At 69.7% G+C, this 18,829-nt stretch overlaps 2 protein-coding genes across 2 annotated transcripts; both read right to left on the bottom strand.

The window, feature by feature from the left end:
* Positions 1 to 3,675: 3,675 nt before the first annotated feature.
* On the bottom strand, positions 3,676 to 5,404 carry EMIHUDRAFT_354026 (hypothetical protein; the record flags this gene model as incomplete). Its single annotated transcript, XM_005778077.1, has 1 exon — positions 3,676 to 5,404. A coding segment is annotated over exon 1 (395 nt), but the record flags the coding sequence as incomplete, so codon positions are not given.
* Positions 5,405 to 5,947: 543 nt separating this feature from the next.
* On the bottom strand, positions 5,948 to 7,758 carry EMIHUDRAFT_205788 (hypothetical protein; the record flags this gene model as incomplete). The annotated part of the gene is made up of 5 exons (XM_005778076.1): positions 5,948 to 6,013; positions 6,109 to 6,225; positions 6,841 to 6,870; positions 7,053 to 7,353; positions 7,490 to 7,758. 5 exons carry the CDS (start codon positions 7,756 to 7,758, stop codon positions 5,948 to 5,950), a joined length of 783 nt encoding a protein of 260 aa, XP_005778133.1.
* Positions 7,759 to 18,829: the final 11,071 nt, after the last annotated feature.

The following is an 18,829-nucleotide window of genomic DNA, read 5'->3' as shown; positions in this document are numbered from 1 at the left end:
AAACAGCAGCTGCACGTCGACGTCCTTGTCCTCCCTGGCGTAGCGGTACTCGCCGCCATAGGACGGTATGCGGCGATCGCCGCCCACCACCCTGCCCCCCTTTGTATGCAATCGACCCGTCCCCTGCCCCCTCTCGTCCTTGCTCTTCCTCTCCCCCTCCATGCCCTCGCCCCCGTACCCCTCACACTCCCCTCCCCCCCCCTCTCCCTCCCCCTTCCCTCCCTCTCCCTCCTCGCAGTAGGGCCCATGCCCCACGACCATGTTCCGGTAGAACGCCTCGGTGTTGCCGAAAGCGACAAAGGCGCCCTTCCGACCGTGCCCCCCGCTGCTGGTGAGAGGGCAGACAACCTTGACATCGCCAGAAAAGCGCCTGCCGCCCGTGCCAATGTTGAACGCGTCCACGTCGGGTTGTTTGTTGTGAATCCCCGAGTCACATGCAGCGGAAGTCCTGACCCTCGGTAGGTGTGTCGTCCTCCTGCGCTGGGCCTTGACGTGGGTCCCACCAGACGGGCGTCCCCTACGACCTGCACGTCGCCGTCGCACCGGCATCGTGCGGGCTTGAGGCAACAGGATGACGTTCAACGGCCGCATGGGAGGGGGTCGCCACGTGCGGAGCTGCGGCTCAACGGCGGCCTAAGGTACGGCCTCTCCCCCTCACAAGAGAGGACCTCCACCTGACCGCGCCGGCGGGTGAAGTGGGGTGCGTCGCTGCCACAGCGACGTGGGCGTTAGCTCTCGGTGTAGATGGGCTTCGGGCCTGAGTGTGTGGTGCTAGTGTGGGAAGCTGGGGCAGGGACTCGATGGGCCTCTTCCTCTCGCGTGGCGGGGGCAGATGCCCTTGGGCTCTGTCTCCGGCCTGTTCCCTGTCTCCTCCTGTGGTGTCGTCGGGTGTTTTGTTTCTTTTTGAGAGCTAGCGGTAGGATCGGCGCGTGGAGCCGCGGCTGGAGAGGCCGCAGGGTCGTGGGGCCGCCCCCGAGGCTCCACACCAGGCGTCGCGGCCGCCAGTACCGCCACCGTACCCGCCCCCCCCCCCTCCGCCTCCGCCCCCGCCGTTGGGACGACCGCAGGGTCAAGGGGCCGCCCCTGAGGCTCCACACCAGGCGTTACGGCCGCCAGTGCCGCCACCGTACCCGCCCCCCCCCCCCGCCGCCTCCACCCCCGCCGCCGGCGTGGCCGCCACCGCTCGGACCCACACGAACTTTTGGGAACCCGGAGCCGCCCCGTCGGAGGCTGGGCTACCCGAGGGGGGGGACCGAAGGAGGAGCCGTCACCGTACGGAGCTACGGACCCGCACGGAACCTGGGGGATCTGGACTTCTGGAGCCGCCCCGCCGGAGGCTGGAGAACCCGAGGGAGGGGACCGAGGGGGGGGGGATGCCGTCCGTGGGGAGACAGCGAACTGGAAGGCCGGGACCGGAGGGCCCCGGGTGAGACCTGGAGTCAACTGTCGGAGGGGGTGAGAGTTGAGCTAACTCGGCCCCCTGCGAGTGGGGTCGGGACTCGGCCTCTGCGAGTGGAGTCGGGCCGTGCGAGCTCACCAGGGGTAGACCCGTCGCGGCGGCAGCCGGACCACCGGGATCGGCGACAAGGAGGGCCACGCCTCCCCGAGCTCGATGAGGGGCCAGCGGAGGGGAGGGGCGAGCGGAGGACGATAGAGCGGCCGCGGGTGCGGGCGCGACTCGTCGACCAGGGAGAGCGGGCCCGACCTCCCGGGGAGGGGAGGCGGCACGATCCAATGCCGCCATCCTCGCCCGGGGAAACCTCGGCCGGGCCGTCGACACTCTCAGAACCGGTGGAGCCGGGGGACGCCGGCGAAGACGAAAGGCGGCAGCGGAGAAAGCGACACCAACAACGAGGGAAACGACCACACCGGCCGTCGTATGACGCTCGGCAAGCGAGCAAGAGAGCGAATCGGGGAGAACCGGAGCCCCGGGAGGACGGAAGGTGGAGCTCCGGGACCGAGGACTAAGCAAGTGTCTGTGTTTGGGCGTGGTGTACAGTGTAATGTCCACTAGCTCCGAGTAGAGGGGGCGTCCTGCAGTTAAGGGGAAACCCGGTACGCGGGTCCAACCCTCGGAGAACTGTGTTTACTTTATGGCCCTTCCCCTGCGAACGCGCACCCCCCCCTAGGGGTCAGGGCTCTCTAGCCCATAGCCCGATGCCGATCATCCGGCCCGCTGGGTGCGCTTCTTAGCTCCCCGGCCCTGGATGTGAGGTTACTAACTGCACTCCAAGAGAAGTGCTCCAAGTGCTCCATACCACAAAACGCATAGCATTACATAGCACTACTAACACGTACTAGCACCACTACATTCGCTCGCGCTGCTGGACCCGCGGTGGCTGCCTTCGCCCACCGGCAGCGCCGATGCGACGACATGCTGGCTGGCGGCGGTCTTCCGCAAACTACTGTCAGGCGAGTGCACGACGAGATATGACCATGTGGGCGCTCGCATGTGTGCTCAGGGCACCTCAGGGCTGCTGCGTGACGCGTGGCTCGGCTCCGCGAGCGCTTGTGAATTTTCTGTGATTTTTTTGTGCTAATAGCACTCTCCGGAGTTCGTAGCCGACGGCGGTATCAGCTAGTCAAGTTTCATGAATGCAGTGTCGGACCGACGCCCCGCTCTCCCTCTCACGTTCATTGCCATCGCCTCTCCCTCTCACGGTCATGAATCGCTCCAGCCGCGAGCGCTTGCCCTCTGTGCGCCTGCTTGAGCACTTGAGCACTGGATAGGGTCGATTCCGCATGGTACGGGACCCCTCGATACGATGGTCTCGCCCACCCTCGCTGGTGAGCTCATTGGGGGGGTCATAACAAACACGGTCCAGGATCGATAGCGCTCGAGAGGACACGACTCGGCTGTGCTCCTTCGTATGCCTCGCATTCACGCGGTGCTCTGTGCGCGCCGCGCGAGGCCGCACTCCCGCCCCGACGTCTACATCCACATCTACATCTCCCCACATCTCCTCGCATCTCCCCGTATCTCCACCTCGTAGGAGCGCGACAAGATCGACGTGGTGGCTATCGAGCGCGGCGAGGCGGCGCCTATGTGGGGAGATGTGGGGAGATGTGGGGAGATGTGGGGAGATGTAGGGGAGATGCGGGGAGATGTGGGGAGGCGGCGCCCATGTGCGAGAGAGTACCCCCCGTGTCGCGTGTAGCCAGCCCCTCCCCGTGTGCGTTGCGCCCCTCCCCTTGCAAACTCCTGTTAAGGTGGGGACGTTCTGACCTCCTCCCAGCCCCGCGTTTGGGACGTCCGTCTTGGACGGCCTCCTCCACTCTCCCGGTGGACTCACAGTCGTCGTCGACGTCGTTCCTCTTGCGTGCGTCCCCCGTGTGGCGACACACGGGAAGCGCCCGCCGTGTGATGTCTAATGCGAATACGTCCATTGTAAGGCTAAGCACCGAAAGGGAACACCCGTCTAACGATCTTTAGCTGCATACGGTCAGTGGATCTGGGGATGGAGGGGTGCCGAGCCCCAGGGCAGGCCAGCGGGCAATACTGGTGGTGTGGGGTCCTGTGTGTGACACATCTGTCATGAATGCAAAACGCTCTTTCTGTACCTAGGGAGAATGTAGCCCGGGGGCGCCTCTACATGTTCCGCGCCGCTTTCCAATTCATCGTGAATCAAATGAACGTGTTGGCGCAGGCGGCCGGGCCGTCTCCCGTTGATCTCTGGATCTGTGGACCCACCGTCTCTGAAAACATAAACAAAAACTCTCCGCGAAACGATGCGGAAAACAGCCAAAAGCAGCCTGCGAGAGCGGCGCGTCGCGCGCCGCTGACCTCGTGCGGCCAATACTGATCTAAAACCTGTGCTGGGGAATTCGTGTTCACAGCCGGCCCGACCAGAAGCGCCACCTTTCCTGCTCTCGCACCTGATGCTGCTTCCCCGCGCCCCCGCCTTGGCCCCCGTGGGCGTATTGCCACGAAGGCGTGCCATGCCACCTCACGCTCCATCTCGTCGCTCTCCCGTCGAGCACAGTCTCAGCCCCCCGACCACCGCGCGAGAAATGGCTGGCCGAGGCAAGCCTCTGCCGATGGTCGCAACCCCGGCCGGTACACAAAGATGCGCTGCAGAAACCGCTTGGCAGCGTTCAGTGGCGCCTCGACCGCCTTCTCGTCGGCCCACTGCATCCGCGCGCGGCCGCCCGGGTGGTTGGCCTTGACGCCATCGGTGAGCCGTCGCTGCCAGCCACCGTCCTCGTGTGGCCGCGGAGGCAGCTGTAGCAGCCGATACAGGTACGGGTCGCGCTCCAGCCGCGGGTTCATCGCCAGCATGTCCTCCTCGTTCGGCGTGCCCAGTCTTCCAACCAGCGTGACCAGCTGCGCGGGCGAGCCCGACCCCGCGGAGGCGAGGCTCGCGGCGGCGGCGGCGTCGGTCTCGAAGAGGCGAGGCCCGCCCAGCATCGCGTCGGCGACGACACAGCCGAGGCCCCAGATGTCGGGCGAGAACCTTCGCGGCAGGTGGGCATCGGGGACGTAGGGTGGGGGCGGATAGAGGCGGCGAGCGTGCAGCCCGCGGCGATCGCGGCCGTGGGGGGTGGGGGGGAGGGGTGGTGTGTAGGTTGTCGCGGCGAAGAAGAGCTCCGGAGATCGCGGCCGTGGGGCGCGGGAGGGGGGGGCACGTGTAGTCTGTCGCGGCGAAGAAGAGCTCCGGAGCACGATACTCGAGGGCGCAGACGTAGCACAGGGAGGGGGAGGACTCGGCGGCGCCGCGGCTGTGGTCCTTCGCGGCGCCAAAGTCAGCGAGCACGCAGATAATGTCCGCGCCGTCTGCGCTGCCCCGCCGGTGCGAGACCAGCACATTCTCGGGCTTGACGTCTCGATGTACGATGCCGAGGCGGTGAACGTGGGCGAGGGCGGTGGCGAGCTGGCGGCCGGCGCTGCGCGCGAGCTCGATGTTGCTGAGCGGGTCGGTGGCACGCGGCGCCTCGTCGATGTAGGCGCGGAGCGACGAGTCGAAGAGCGGCAGTACCTGCACGAGCAGGCTGCCCTCGCGGTCGAAGAAGTAGGACTCGAGTTGGATGATGCGGTTCGCGTGGGCCTCGGCGGTCCGGAGGCGCAGCATGAGGGCCAGCTCGCGCGCGCTGCTATTCCCGCGCGGCACTGCCTTGAGCGCCACCGCGCGGGGACCCTGCCACCGGCTCGCAGCGCTCACCGCCCGCACAACGACGCCGTTGGCGCCTCGCCCGACGATCTCCTCGACGGTGAAGCCCGCACCGTCCAGAGGCCAGCCCGAGAGCGTCGCCGGGGACGATCGCAGCTCGCAGAGCGAGATCCCGCCCCACTCGCCGCGGGTGGGGTCGAAGCTCGGCTGAGACGTCTGCATACCGTGCGGGGGCCGGGTGCCCGTGGACCGTGCTGCAGCCATTGCCGGTCGCGTCACACCAATTGCCTGTTCGACAGACGCCGCGGGGGTTGAGCCGTCAAGAAAAAATTCCCGGTGCAGGGTTTTGCAATCGATCGTTTGGATTGTGAGGAGACCCCCCCGGCGCGCTCACTCACAAGCGCTCGCGGCTGGAGCGATTGGGAGTGCCCTCTGTGCGTGTGCTAGCAATCCTTGGATCTTGGGTACGATTGTGAGCGCCGCCGCTCATAGTCCTACAAGATGTAGGATTGCGAGCGCTACTGCTCGCAATCGGAGGCATGTTGCTCGGATTGTGAGCAAAGCTGCTCGCATCCTAGACTTTGCTCGGATTGCGAGCGCGCTGGTAGTAGTCGTAGGTGTCACCAGTCACATTGTGAGCGGAGCTGCTCTTAGTCCTAGAAGATGTAGGATTGCGAGCGTAAGGGCTCACAATCGCAGAGATGCTACGATTGCGAGGAGTGCTGCTCACAATCCTTCGACTTCTAGGATTGAGAGCGAGGCTGCTCTCAATCCTAGCGGTCTACAAAAGAAGGTTCACCGTATAACTGGGCGGCCAAATTCACACCTCGCGGGACTACTTATGTTTCGTAAACGTAGTCGTGGCCCCCCGCTACGTCGCACGAGTGCAACTTGGTAGCGGGGGGCTAAAAAGGGAAGGATGGGAGGCTCCTGCGTCAATCTGCTGCCGTCGCGACGCGGCAATTTCCTTGCGCTTGGCGAGCGGCGTGCTCGGGAACACGTCCACGCTCCATACGCGCACGAGAAGCAGGACCGGCATGAGGACGTAGGCGCCGTAGACGGCCGTGACGAGGAGCGGGCGGCGTGAGGCGTGGGGTCCGAAGTACTGCTCTACGGCCTGGTGCGGAGCGGGGGGAGGGAGAGGAGGGGCCGTCGGCGAATCCGGGCCCTGGCCCCCTCCCTTCTCGAGGGGAGACGCGGACTAGCCCCCCCCCCCCCCGAGTGTGGTAGACGGCCGACGTGTGGAACCGCGTCTGGAACGACCGCGGGGGCAGGGGGCCGCCCCCGAGGCCCCGCGCCAGGCGTTGCGGCCGCCAGCACCGCCACCATACCCGCCCCCCCCACAATCGCCTCTGCCACCACCGCTGGAGCGGCCGATGGGTCGAGGGGCCGCCTCTGAGGCCCTGTACCGAGCGATGCGACCGCCGGTGCCGCCACCGTACCCACCCCCCCCTCCGCCGCCTCCGCCCCCGCCGCCGACGTGGTCGTCACCGCACCGACCCGCGCGGAAGCCTGGGGGGGCCGGAACCGCCCCGTCGGAGGCTGGAGTACCCGGGGGAGGACCGAGGGGGAGGAGGTACCGTGGGGAGACGGCGGGCCGTCCAGCAATCCGGAGGGCCAGGACCGGAGGGCCCCAGGCGAGGCCTGGAGTCAACTATCGGGGGAGGGGAGGGCCGAGCTGACTCGGCCTCTGCGAGTGGAGTCGGGCCGTGCGAGCCCACCGGGGGTAGACCCGTCGCGGCGGCAGCCGGACCACCGGGATCTACGGCAAGGGGAGCCACGGCCCTCCGAGCTCGATGAGGGGCCAGCGGAGGGGAGGGGCGAGCCGAGGACGATAGAGAGGCCGCGGATGCGGGCGCGACTCGTCGACCAGGGAGAGCCGGCCCGACCTCCCGGGGAGGGGAGGTGACGCGACCCTATGCCACCGCCCTCGCCCGGGGAAACCTCGGCCGGGCCGTCGACACGACACTCTCGGAACCGGTGGAGCCGGGGGTAGCGCCACAGGCCAGAGCAGAGGAAACCGCGGCCAAACTCGGCGCCGAGCGGCTCCTTGGCGCGCAGGCGGCGGTACTTTTCCGTCTGGAAGCGCATCATCTGCCGGTCTGCCGTCGCCTCGCCCGCGAGCAGCAAGAGGTAGAGCGCCGTCGCCGCGGCGTCGAGTGCGTTGAGCGGCACGTCCGAGCTGGCCGCCGCCGCCGCGGGCGACGAGAAGGCGAGGAGGACGAGCTGCTGGAACCGTGGGCGTCTAAACAGGACCCCACGGACGCCCTGCCCTCGCCGCGGAAGCTTTGGTGAAGCAGCGAGGCGGTGTGAGAGGCGGTGGCAGGGGCATGTATGGCGACGCCGCGACGCGCGGGTTACTGGCGAGGGCAGCGCGGCACCCGCAGATGAAGAGCAGATTGAAGACCTCCCAACCGCGGTCGAAGCCGGGCCAGGTGCGGATCTCTGCCCAGCGATAGTCCTCGCCGCCCGAGAAGCCGCCCTTGCGTGCAAAGTTGGCGGTCAGGCGGAGGCCCCAGATCGAAGCCAGCGTCGCGAGGAGCAGCCCGCGCGGCGTGGGCGCCGATCCGTACCAGTGCCAGCAGTAGAGCCACGGCAGGATGGACCAGAGGCGGTCGACGATGGAAGGGTCGGAGGCGGTCGCAACCATATGCCGATGTTTTGCATTTCTTTTCCTGGCGCCGTAAAATTCTTTTCCTGTGTTCGTGCCAGTGCGCGCCAGTCCCGTGCCCAGTGTTGTGCGAGGGAGTTTTGTTGTAAGATTCTTTTCCTCGCGATGTCCACCCCGCCGCGGCGCCGCTCGCGCCGCCTCACCTCCTCCGCCGCCGCTCCCTCGCCAGGGACGCCGCCGCCCGCCCGCCTCCTCGACCTCCCCACGGACCTCCTCGTGCGCGCCGTCTCCCGCTGCGACCCCGCCGACATCGCTCGCGTCGCGGCCGTCTCGCTGCTCTTCCACGCCTCGCTTGCGCTGGAGGGCATCCGCTTGTGGGCGCAAGAGCGCGGCTTCGAGCTGCCGGCGCAGCCAGAGGGCGAGAGCTGTGCCGTGCGGTGGCTGTGCTTCTATGCCATGCTGCGCGAGGCCAACACGCCGGCGAGGGCGTCGGCAGGCTATCGGCACAGCGTCTTCATCGACGGCGAGGGGCGGCTCTCGTCGTGCGGCGCGGCAGCGGCGGGCGAGGAGGACGAGGAGGACGAAGAGGAGGAGTTTCCAGGCCTTCTCGGCCACGGCGAGGGCGTGCTGCAGCTGAAGACGCCGACCCGTCTCCCTTCGCCCCGCGGAGGCGAGCGCGCGGTGAGTGTGTCGGCGGCACAATACTTCAGCCTCGCTCTCACCGCGGACGGCGCCGTTTGGTCCTGGGGCTGCGGCTGGTGGGGCATGGGACACGGCCTGGAGGACCAGTGGCAGCCGAAGAAGATTGTCGCCCTGGCTGGGCAGTGCGTCGTCGCGGTGTCGCCTGGAAGCAGCCACAGCCTCGCCCTCACCGCCGACGGCGCTGTCTGGAGCTGGGGCCATGGACTGTTTGGCCGGCTGGGCCACGGCGACCAGCAGGACCAGCTGCTGCCGAAGAAGGTCGAGGCCCTAGCTGGGCAGCGCGCCGTCGCTGTGTCGGCTGGACTCATGCACAGTCTCGCCCTCACCACCGACGGAGCTGTGTGGAGCTGGGGCGAAGGTTTCTCTGGCATCTTGGGCAACGGGGACGAGCAGAATCAGTGGCAGCCGAAGAAGGTGGAGGCGTTGGCAGGGCAGCGTGTCGTTGTTGTGTCGGCAGCAGCCAACCACAGCCTCGCCATCACCGCCGACGGCGCCGTCTGGAGCTGGGGCTGGGGATACCAAGGCCGGCTGGGCCACGGCGACCAGCAGGACCAGCTGCTGCCGAAGAAGGTCGAGGCCCTAGCTGGGCAGCGCGTCGTCGCTGTCTCGGCTGGAGACGACCACAACCTCGCCCTCACCGCCGACGGCGCTGTCTGGAGCTGGGGCGATGGACGTCAGGGCCGGTTAGGCCACAGCGACGAGCAGAACCAGCTGGTGCCGAAGAAGGTCGAGGCCTTCGCTGGCCAGCGGGTCGTCGCTGTGTCGGCTGGAGCAGTCCACAGCCTCGCCCTCACAGCCGACAGCACTGTCTTTACCTGGGGCGCTGGCGGACTCGGCCGCTTAGGCCACGGAGAGGACGTGTCGGACCAGACGCTAAGAAGATCGAGGTGTGGGCGATCCGGCCGAGCACGCCAGCCTCTTCTGACGGCAGCGAGGAGGACGAGTAGCTGCAATCGACGGGAGGATTGGTTCCTATCATATCATTGGTTGCGTGCATTTTACAATGTACGAACACCGCGCTTCCCCGCGGGGCTACAGCCTACAGCACATAATAAATATGGCAGAGACCCATGAGATGTGTGCAGTGTGGTCTGTGCGACAATGGTCAATGCAGAGAGACCGCGGTCGCCGGACGGTAAGGTAAGGTAAGGTAAATTTCTCCACGACACACACAAAGTGGTGGGGCAAGGGGGGCGACCCTCGCATCTCCACACCCGGACGACATGGAGGCTCTCGCCGGGCGCCGCCCCCCCGCCCGCCGCGGTCCGTGTAAAGTTACGCTTTAGCGACTGGACTGCTAGCTGTAAGATTTTCCGGTTCATCATCATGCGATCATGCCCGTGGGTTCATGATGCCGCTTGGTGGTCACGCGACTTCAATAGTTTTCCAGAGCAGTGAACCAGTCTCAGAGACGAGAGCACCGTATTGCGCAGAAACCCGCTCTCAGCTCCGCTCCCTCCACCCTCTCGCCCCAAATCCCGCGTCGCGGCGCACCAGTGACCAGAACCGTCCTTGCTCCCCACGGCGCACTTGCCCCCCCCCCCCCCGACACGCGATTGCGGCAACACACGCGAGGCTCAACCAAGCGTCGGCCGCACGCGAATTGCGCTCACCAATCCCCTCTTTCTCGCCAATACCCCTGTCCACCCTTCCCCCTCCTGCCGCCGGCGATTCCTGCGCCGCCGGCCGCAACGTCCCGGCCTCGAGTCCCTGCCTCGTTGGCTCACTCGTCGTCCTCCTCGTCCTCGTCGTCGTCGTCGTCGTCGTCCTCCTCCTCCTCGTCGTCCTCAATCCCCTCGGGGCCGCCTCCGCGCGGCTGCGGCTGCGGCTGCGCCGGACCATCCGCCGGAGCATCCAACAAGCCAAACAGGAAGCGGAGCTTCTCCGCCGACAGCGCCTAAGAGAGAGAGAGAGGCGAGACTCGCAAGGAGAGAGATGTGCGGACGAGGAGAGCCTCTGCAACGACAGCGCCGGGCCAGAGGTGTTGCCGGCCGACCCAGGCACGGCGGGCAGCGCGCCGCCCTCGAGGAGGGAGAGCGACCCCTCATCCTCCTCCTCTTCGCCCGCGGCCGCGGCGGCGGCGCCTTGCTGCTGTGGCGGCGCCTACGCCCGCGGGTGCGATTCGGTGAGGCATCTTCCGCGCGCCCCTTTGAGGCGGCGGCGAGGCGGCGAGCCGCGCCTCCCCCTCGAGCGCGCGGAGGGCCAGCAGCCGCTCCTCGACGGTCCGCTCGCAGTAGTACGTCGTGCAGCTGACGGACTGCGACTGGCCGATGCGGTGGCACCGGTTGAGCGCCTGCATCTCGGGTGATCTTGGGTGATCTCGCGTCATCTCGGGTCATCTCGGTGGGACCGGACCGGTGGAGCGCCTGCAGCTCTTGGCCCGGCGTGATGAACGGCTCCATCAGAAAGACGTGCCGCGCAGCCACCAGAGTGAGGCCGGCCGCCGCCGCGCCGGCGTGTAGCAGGAAGACCTTGCACGAGGGCGTCTCGGTCCACGTGGAGACTGCGCCGTCGCGCGCCGCGGCCTGGTCGCCCTGGCAGATGGAGACGTGGGAGACGCCGCGCACGCCCAGCACAAAGTCGAGGTGTCGCACCACGGCGCGGTGCTGGGAGAAGACGACGGCCTATCTCTCGGCCATACCTCGGCTAGCCTCGGGGGACCGCGGGTGGGGGAGGAGCGAGACGGCCACCGCCTTGCGAGGGGCCCCGTGCTCGTCCTCGCCCAAGGCCTCGAGGTCCGCCAGCAGCTTCAGGACCTTTGCGCTCGGCAGCGTCGCGCTCGAGGCCGGGGAGCGCGCCTACACAGGAACGCTCCGAGAAGAGGGCTCCGAGAAGGCTCCTGGCAGCGTCGCGCTCGAGGCCGGGGAGCGCGCCGATGCCGCGGGCGGCAGGCCGGTCGCGGCCTGCATGTGGCTCAGCAGCGTCGCCGGCACCGACGGGTAGCGAAGCACGCGCGGGGGCATCGCCGTCCCCAAGAATGGAAAGCGATCGCGGCATTCCTCCAGCGTGAAGGCAGCGACGTACCGCGGGCCGCCCTCGCCACTGGTGCAGCCGCCGCCGCCGCCGCCACCGCCGCCGCGGCTGCTGCCTGCGCCGCTGCTTCCCGCGCCCCGCGCCCCGTTGCCGCCGCCGCTCTTGCCGCCGCTCTTGCCGCCGCTCTTGCCGCCGCTCTTGCCTCCGCTCTTGCCGTCCGCGCCGTCGCCGCCGCCGCCCGCCTTGTCGGCCGCCTCGCTGGCCGGCGGAGGCAGCACGATCTCGGTGAGCTCGCGCTGCGTGAAGGGCTTGCGGCAGCACGGGCAGAGGTACTGCTGGCTCGACCCTCCCTGTGGGGGGAAGGGGGAGGGGAGAGATGGACAGAGAGGGAGGGAAGGGGGAGAGGGGGGGGGGGGGGGTCTGGGGAGATGAGGGGAGGTCGGGCATCGGTGTTGAGAGGAGGCTAAATAGGGGGTGGGGAGAGGTTGAGGAGGGGCGGCGGAGGTCTGGAGGGAGAAGCTGAGATGCCTGGCGGTCGGCCTCGACGCCGAGCACGCGCTGTGCGGTCATCCACTGCGTGAGGCACTGCTTGCCTACCTCGAGCAACCTCGGGTGATCTCGCGTGATCTCGCGTGGCATCCGCTGCGCAAGGCGCTGCTTGCAGAAGCAGTGCGCGCAGTCGGTGAAGACAGGCGGGCCATGTGAGCCGATCATCTCGTAGCAGATCGGGCACGGCGCCGTCGCCGGCTCGCCTCGAGAAGGAGGTCATTGCTCAGTCACAAGTACTCATTCACCCACTAGGCGCCGCCGCCGGCTCGCCTCGCTCGAGAGTCATCAGCTGCTACTCTCGGGTGATCTCGGGTGATCTCGGCTCGCCTCGCTCGAGAGTCATCAGCTGCTACTCTCGGGTGATCTCGGGTGATCTCGGCTCGCCTCGCTCGAGAGTCATCAGCTGCTACTCTCGGGTGATCTCGGGTGATCTCGGCTCGCCTCGCTCGAGAGTCATCAGCTGCTCGAAGCCAGACTGCTCGACCCGATCCTCGCTCAGCTGCAGCGAGTCGGCGCGGCGCAGCTTCTCGACGTACGGCCGCACCTCGGCCAGCTGGGTGCGGTCCTCGCCGAGCCCCTTGCGCAGCTCGTCCAGCGCCACCGCCGCCGCCTCGAGCACGGCCAGCGAGAGGCGGAGCGGCGGCCGCCTGTGCAAAAAAGGGGGCATCGCTCGGACCGGCTCACGCGAGCGCCTTTGCAAGCACGGCCTTGGGAGAGGCGACGCGTCGCCTCAGTCGGCCGCACGGCTCGACAGTGCCGCAGTGCTGCGCGCGGCCCTGCGCCACGCCCTCCTCCGCCGCGCGCGAGCCGTGCACCCACGCGCGCCGGCCCGCCTGCAGAGCCGCGGCCGATGTGCGGCCGAGGGGCGACCGAGGTGCGGCCGAGGTGCGGCGGAGGAGTGGCGGGGGGGGGGGGGAGGGGGGGGGCCAAGTGTGGCAGGGGGGGGGGGGGGGCCAAGGGCCTCCCAAGCGCCCGCCCAAATTTGGTGGCGCGGCAACAATGCGCCCTTCCTTGGCGGCAGGGGCGGTCCCCCCCTTTTGGGGGGCGACACCCGGTTCGGCCCGCTCCTTCTTCCGCGCAGCCGCCGCAGCCTTGTCTCCGCGGAGGGCGTCCCGCGCCGCCACCGCCGCCTCCAGCTCCGCCCTCGCCGCCGCCAGCTTGGGCGTGCGCGCCGCCTCCTCCTCCGCCAGAGGGAGGGACAGCCCCTCGGAGCGGCCAGCCTCCGCGAGCAGCCGCTTGGCCGCCGCAGCAGAGCCAAGGTCGACGAGCGCCTCGCCCGGTCCCAGCCCCTCCACACGCACGCGCACGCCTCGCGCGCCACCGTCGCCTCCCCCTCCCCCTCCCCCGCCTCCGCCTCCGCCTCCGCCGCCTTCGTCGCCGTCGCGCTCGGCGTGCTGGCCGGGCGGGTCCGGCTGGCCGGGGGCGGCGAAGGGGGAGAGCGCGAGGTGGAGGGAGGAGGCGAGGCGAGGCTCCTTGCCCGCTGAGGGCAGCGAGCGGAGGAGGACCGCCGAGTGGCGCAGCCAGTGCCAGGAAGGGTGAGCCTGCGCGAGGGCGGCGGGGAGGACGGCTGGGCTAGCGAGCAGCAAGAAGAGCGGCAGGCGCCTGGGCCGAGGCAAGCCGAGATGCGGCCGAGGTCGATGTACGGCACGGCCGAGGTCGGCAGAGGTACGTCCGAGATCGCGCCTCCGCGAAGGCGGCGTGCAGCCTCGCCGTCGGCCTCCACCCCGGCGCTGCCGCCCGCAGCTGCACCTCGAGCAGCCTCTCGAAGAGGCGCGAGGCCGCCTCGTGGGCCGCCTTGCCCTCCTCCGCCGCAGCACCGCCCTCGTGCTCCGCCTCCGACGCGCGCGCGCTCAGCAGGGACGCCACCCTCCTCCGCACCTCGTCCACTGTCAGCGGCGGAGGGCGCCCCTCGCACCCTCCGGCTGCGGCCCTCGCGCCGCCCGCCGCCGCGGACCCCTTGTCGGCCTTTTGGCGCTTGCCCCCCGCGCCGCCGCTCGCGCCGCCGGGCCGCCGCTTCCTCGACGCAGCCGCGGCGGAGGCCGAGCCGCCTCCGCCGCCTCCGCCGCCTCCGCCTGCAGCATCGCCTTCGCCGCCGCCTCCGCCCCCCCGCGCCGCCGCGGCCTCCGCCGCTTGTGCGGGAGGGACGAGGAGCGCCTCCAGCGCGAGCAGCTCGTCCCGCGCGCCGAGGGCGGCCGCCGCGTCCGACTCTGCCAGCGACCGCAGCGCCGGCCTCGCCAGCCACGCCGCGGGCGACCGCGCCTGCTCACCGCACACACCCCGTGAAGAGACGCTGCCCACACACCCTCCCAAGCCCGCGGGCGAGGGGCGCCAGCGCGTGCGCAGAGTCGCGCGCGGCGCGGAGAGGCGCGAAGAGCGCCTTGGCGGCGGCGGCGCGCAGCGAGCGCGCGCGCTGCCGCTCCCGCCGCGCGTCATCGTCGCGCATCTTGGGCCGCACGGTGGCAGAGAGCGAGCTGACCGAGAGGGGCGCGTGGCCGGCCGCGCCGTGAGGCACCGACAGCAGCCCCGCCGCCCGACACGCCGCCGCGAGCGGCTCGGCGACGAGGACGCGCCTGCGGCGCACCCAGCTGTCGGCCGAGATCAGGCCGAGATCTTGGCCGAGATCGGGCCGAGATCTGGCGCCTGTTGTGCACCCAGCCATCGGGGATGCGCTGCTGCGCGTCGCCTGCGAGTCAGCCATGTCGTGAGTCGCCTCACTCTGTAGGCGGAGGCGCTGCTGTGGTGTCTCTCGCCTCGGATGCGCACGAAGCCGCCGACGCCCAGCCCCTCCTCCTCGAGCGTGCTGACCACGTCGGCGGTCGCGCCAGCCTTGAGGGCGCCAACCTTGAGCAGCCGGTTCTGCTCGGCCTCGGCCTGCGTGCTCGGTGAGTCGTGCAGCGGCTGAGGCTGCGACAGCACCGGCACGTCCTCGCCGCTCTCGTTGGCGAGGACGGGCCCGCGCGCCGCCCGCCCCTCCGGCCGGCTCGGCAGCAGCGAGAGCAAGTCGCCGTACACCTACGATTCAAATGGGAGGAGCTACAAGGAGGAGGAGGAGGAGGAGAGCGAGAGCAAGTCGCCGCGCGCCTCCGCCTCCGCCGCCGCGAGCGCCGCCTCCGCCTCCCCCTCCCGAGAGGAGAGCAAGTGCGTGCTGCCCCCCCGATCCCCCCCCCCCCCCCCCCCCACCCGCCCACCCCCCCCCCCCCCCCCCCCCCCTCCACCGCCCGTTCCACGTCCTCCCTCCTCCCCCTCCTCCTCCTCCTCCTCCTCCTCCTCCTCCTCCTCCAGCGCCGCCGCCGCCTCCTCCTCCTCCGCCTCCGCGCCGCGCGGCCGCACCTGCCGCCCGCACAGCAGAGCGCCCGACGTGACCGACGCCATCGCGCGGTGCCAGAGCAGCCGGCAGCGCTCGCGGGTCTGCGCCCCCACCCGCGCCTCAATCTGCGCCAGCTTGGCCTGTGTATCAATGGTCGATGACTCACCCTCCGCTCTCCCACGAGAGACGGCCCGGCAAGCGCCAGCTCGGCCTCGGCGCCCTTGAGCTTCTCCTTGAGCGGCTCCGTGTTGTACGCACGCGCGCGCTGGTGCACGCGCTGCGTCGTGTTGTCCTGCCGCACCATGTCGGGGTTGAACTGCGCGTTGTGAAAGCGGTCGCCGTGCTGGTTGCGCGAGACATCGCGGTCGCTCGAGCCGAGGAACGTGATCGCCTCGGCGGGAAAGAGAGGGAGATAGCGGGAGAGCTAGCGTGAGATTGCGGGAGAGCAAGAGGGAGAGAGGGGAGAGAGGGGGAGCTAGCGGGAGAGCAAGAGGGAGATAGCGGGAGAGCTAGCGGGAGATTGCGGGAGATCGCCTCGGCGGGAGACAGCTGCCGCAACGAGAATGAGAGCAGCGCGGCGCCGTCCGGCGCCACGGCGCTGCGCGCGGCGTGCTGCAGCTGCGCGCGCGCGATCTCGTCGATGGCCTTGAGCTGCTCGGTGCACCCGGCGCCGCCCGAGAGCAGCTGCATCGCCACCGCGCCCTCGCGCAGCAAGCGCAGTCCGGACACGAGCAGCCGGCCGCGCGCGCTCTGCTGGCCTCGGCTGCGCGCGCCCTGCTGCGGGTCGCCGTCTGGCAGCTGGTCGGCGAGCGCTCCGGTGCGGAGGATCTCTGCGGCGATGAGCTGCTCGAGCAGGGCGTACCTGTTCGCAGCTGGAGGCGTGAAGAGCCGCCGTTCACAGCAAGAGGCGCGAGGAGCCGCTTCGGGGCGGGGCGGGGCGCACGATGCGAGCTCGGAGCCCTCCAGCTTGATCGGCTCGCGGCGGAGCGTCCGAGGAGGCAGCGAGAGGATGGGGACGCCGTCGAGAGTCGTCTGGCTCTTCGAGCGGCGCAGCATCAGCGCGCGAAGCAGCACCTGCAGCGCGTCGAGCGCCGCGTCGTCTCGCCGCTCCCACGGCCCCGCGATCACGTGGTGCCAGAAGCCGTCCTCGTGCCCCGCGCCAAAGGGCGAGACGCGCAGAAAGTTGAGCTCGCCTGCCCGAGAGATAGCCAAGGTGAGCCGAGAGTGAGCCAAGGTGAGCCGAGGTGAGCCGAGAGAGAGCCGAGAGATAGCCAAGGTGAGCCGAGAGTGAGCCGAGAGTGAGCCGAGACGCGCAGAGGTGCAGCTCGCCTCTCAGGTCGGAGAGGGACGCGTAGAGCGGCGTGCCGGACACCATCCACCGCCGGCGGCCAGAGAGGCGCTCGCACTTCTTGGCGAGCTCCGTAGTCGAGGAGCGAACCTCCTGCAACTCGTCGAGCACGTGTGAGTACCAGGACTCTTCTTCCTCTTCTCATTACGACTCTAGGCTCCTGCATCTCGTCGAGGACGATCCGCCGCCAGCCGATCGCGCCAAGAGCCGCCGGACACTTGTCGAGGGCAGGGTAGGTCGTCACGACCACGTCGTGCGCCTGTTGATCCACACTCATCGCGAGGTCAGAACGCGAGCCACTGAGCGTGGGCCGTCACGACCACGTCGTGCGCCGCGAGCGCCGCCGCCGAGCCGCGCCACTTGCCCGCCGCGTCGCGAGGGACGACCTGATCCGCGGTGATCTCGGGTGATCTCGGGCGATCTCGGGTGATCTCGGGTGATCTCGGGCGATCTCGGGCGATCTCGGGCGATCTGGGGCGATCTCGGGTGATCTCGGAAGACCTGCTCCGCCGTGTACGACGCCACGCGCAGCCGAGGCCCTCCTCCTCCTCCTCCTCCCCCTCCTCCGGTGCCGCCGCCGACCAAGCTCTTTCGGATCTCGGCGAGCCACTGGCACACCAGCGTCGGAGGCACCTGTCCACCGCCAGCGGTGTGAAGAGACGCCGTCCACACGCAGAGAGCCGCCGCCACACCAGAGCGTTGTGAGGCGCCACGATCAGAGTCGCGTGGGAGGGGATCTTGCCGTCGGCGTCGCTGCCGCCATCGCCGCCGCCCGCCGCCCTTGCCTTTGCCTTCCCGCCAGCCGCCTTGCCCTTGCGCCGCTGGGGCGGGGGAGGGGGCGGCGGCGGCGACGGCGGCGACGGCGTCGGGGGGGACGAGGAGGAGGAGGAGGAGGCGGCGGCGGGCTGCGAGGTCTGCGAAGTCGGGAGGGTGGCCACGATGAGCGCGAGGACCTCGAGGGTCTTGCCGAGCCTGTGACACCATACTTGGACCGTGAGTCCTCCCTCCACAGGGCGAAGCGCCTCGAGCGTCTTGCCGCACCCCATCTCGTCGCAGAGCAGGCCGCCCAGGGCGAAGGGCGGCGCCTGCAGAGACCGCAGAGCCACCGCCGAGGTGTGGCCGAGGTGTGGCCGAGGTGTGGCCGAGGTGTCGCCGAGGTATCGCCGAGGGATCGCCGAGGTATCGCCGAGGTGTCGCCAAGATGCCACCCCCCTCCCCCCAAAGGGCGACGGGCGGCGCCTGCAGCCGCATCTCGCCCAGCGCGCGCGAGTAGTAGTACCTGCCTCCGTCCGCCCACGGCCGGACCTCCCAGAAGAGCCCGTTGACGCCGCGCGGCAGGAGGGTCTCGTCCTCCATGTCGACCATCCACGCGAGGGCCTGCAGCTGGTACCGCTTGAGCGCGAGGGCGAGGCCCTCGGGCTGGTCAGCCTCGCGGTACCCGGTGTGCTCGCAACTCTTGAGCACGCCCTCGAGCGAGAAAGGAGGCGCCGCCCCGCCGCCGCGCGACGCGAACAGCGTCGGCTGGGCCGGCAGCGGGGTGACGGGCGACGGCGGCGCCGCGGGCGAGAGGTGCTCCATGAGCAAGCGGAGGGAGGGGTGGGCGATGAGGTAGAGGAGCAGCCGCGTCGCGTACACGTGCATGCACACCTCCACCCGCCGCCCCCCGCCCAGCCGCCCTCCTGCCCACAGCCGGACCACGTGAAGAGGCGCTCACACATACCTTCTCCACACCCCGCCCCCTTCCCCCTCCCCCTCCCCAGCCGGCACCTCCCTTGAGGAGGGGCTCGGGTCCAGCGACGCAGACGGCGCGCAGCAGCGGCGAGCCCCACAGGGAGGGATCGGGGACGGAGAGCGCCACCACCGCCTCGAGCAGCGCCTCGGAGTGCTCCTCCTCCGCCACCAGGCTCCCTACAAGGCACCAACGCGCCGCTGTCTCGCAGAGGCTCGCGGCGTGCCCTCTCCTCCACCCAACCCAGCGCTGCCGGCGTGCAGCGCGGAGAGCAGCTTGCTCGGCAGCGCGTGCCCCTGCCCCTCGACTTCTCCGCTGGCGGCGTGCCACCCCTCGCGGCAGCTCGTGTCGGCGCCGTCCGGAGCGATCTCGGCCGACGCGGCGAGTGCCCGCGCCGCAGCGCCAGACTTGCTGTCGCGGCACCAGCGCGCCTCGGGCTTGCGCGGCTTTGTGGCGCGCTCGCGGAGGCCGAGCGCTCGCGCGAGGCCCTCGCCCGTCTCGG

This window comes from Emiliania huxleyi, assembly GCF_000372725.1.
Source record: "Emiliania huxleyi CCMP1516 unplaced genomic scaffold EMIHUscaffold_25, whole genome shotgun sequence".
Lineage (NCBI taxonomy): Eukaryota > Haptophyta > Isochrysidales > Noelaerhabdaceae > Emiliania > Emiliania huxleyi.
The sequence above is the reverse complement of the archived record's forward strand: the minus strand, read 5'-3'. Positions and strand labels throughout refer to the sequence as shown.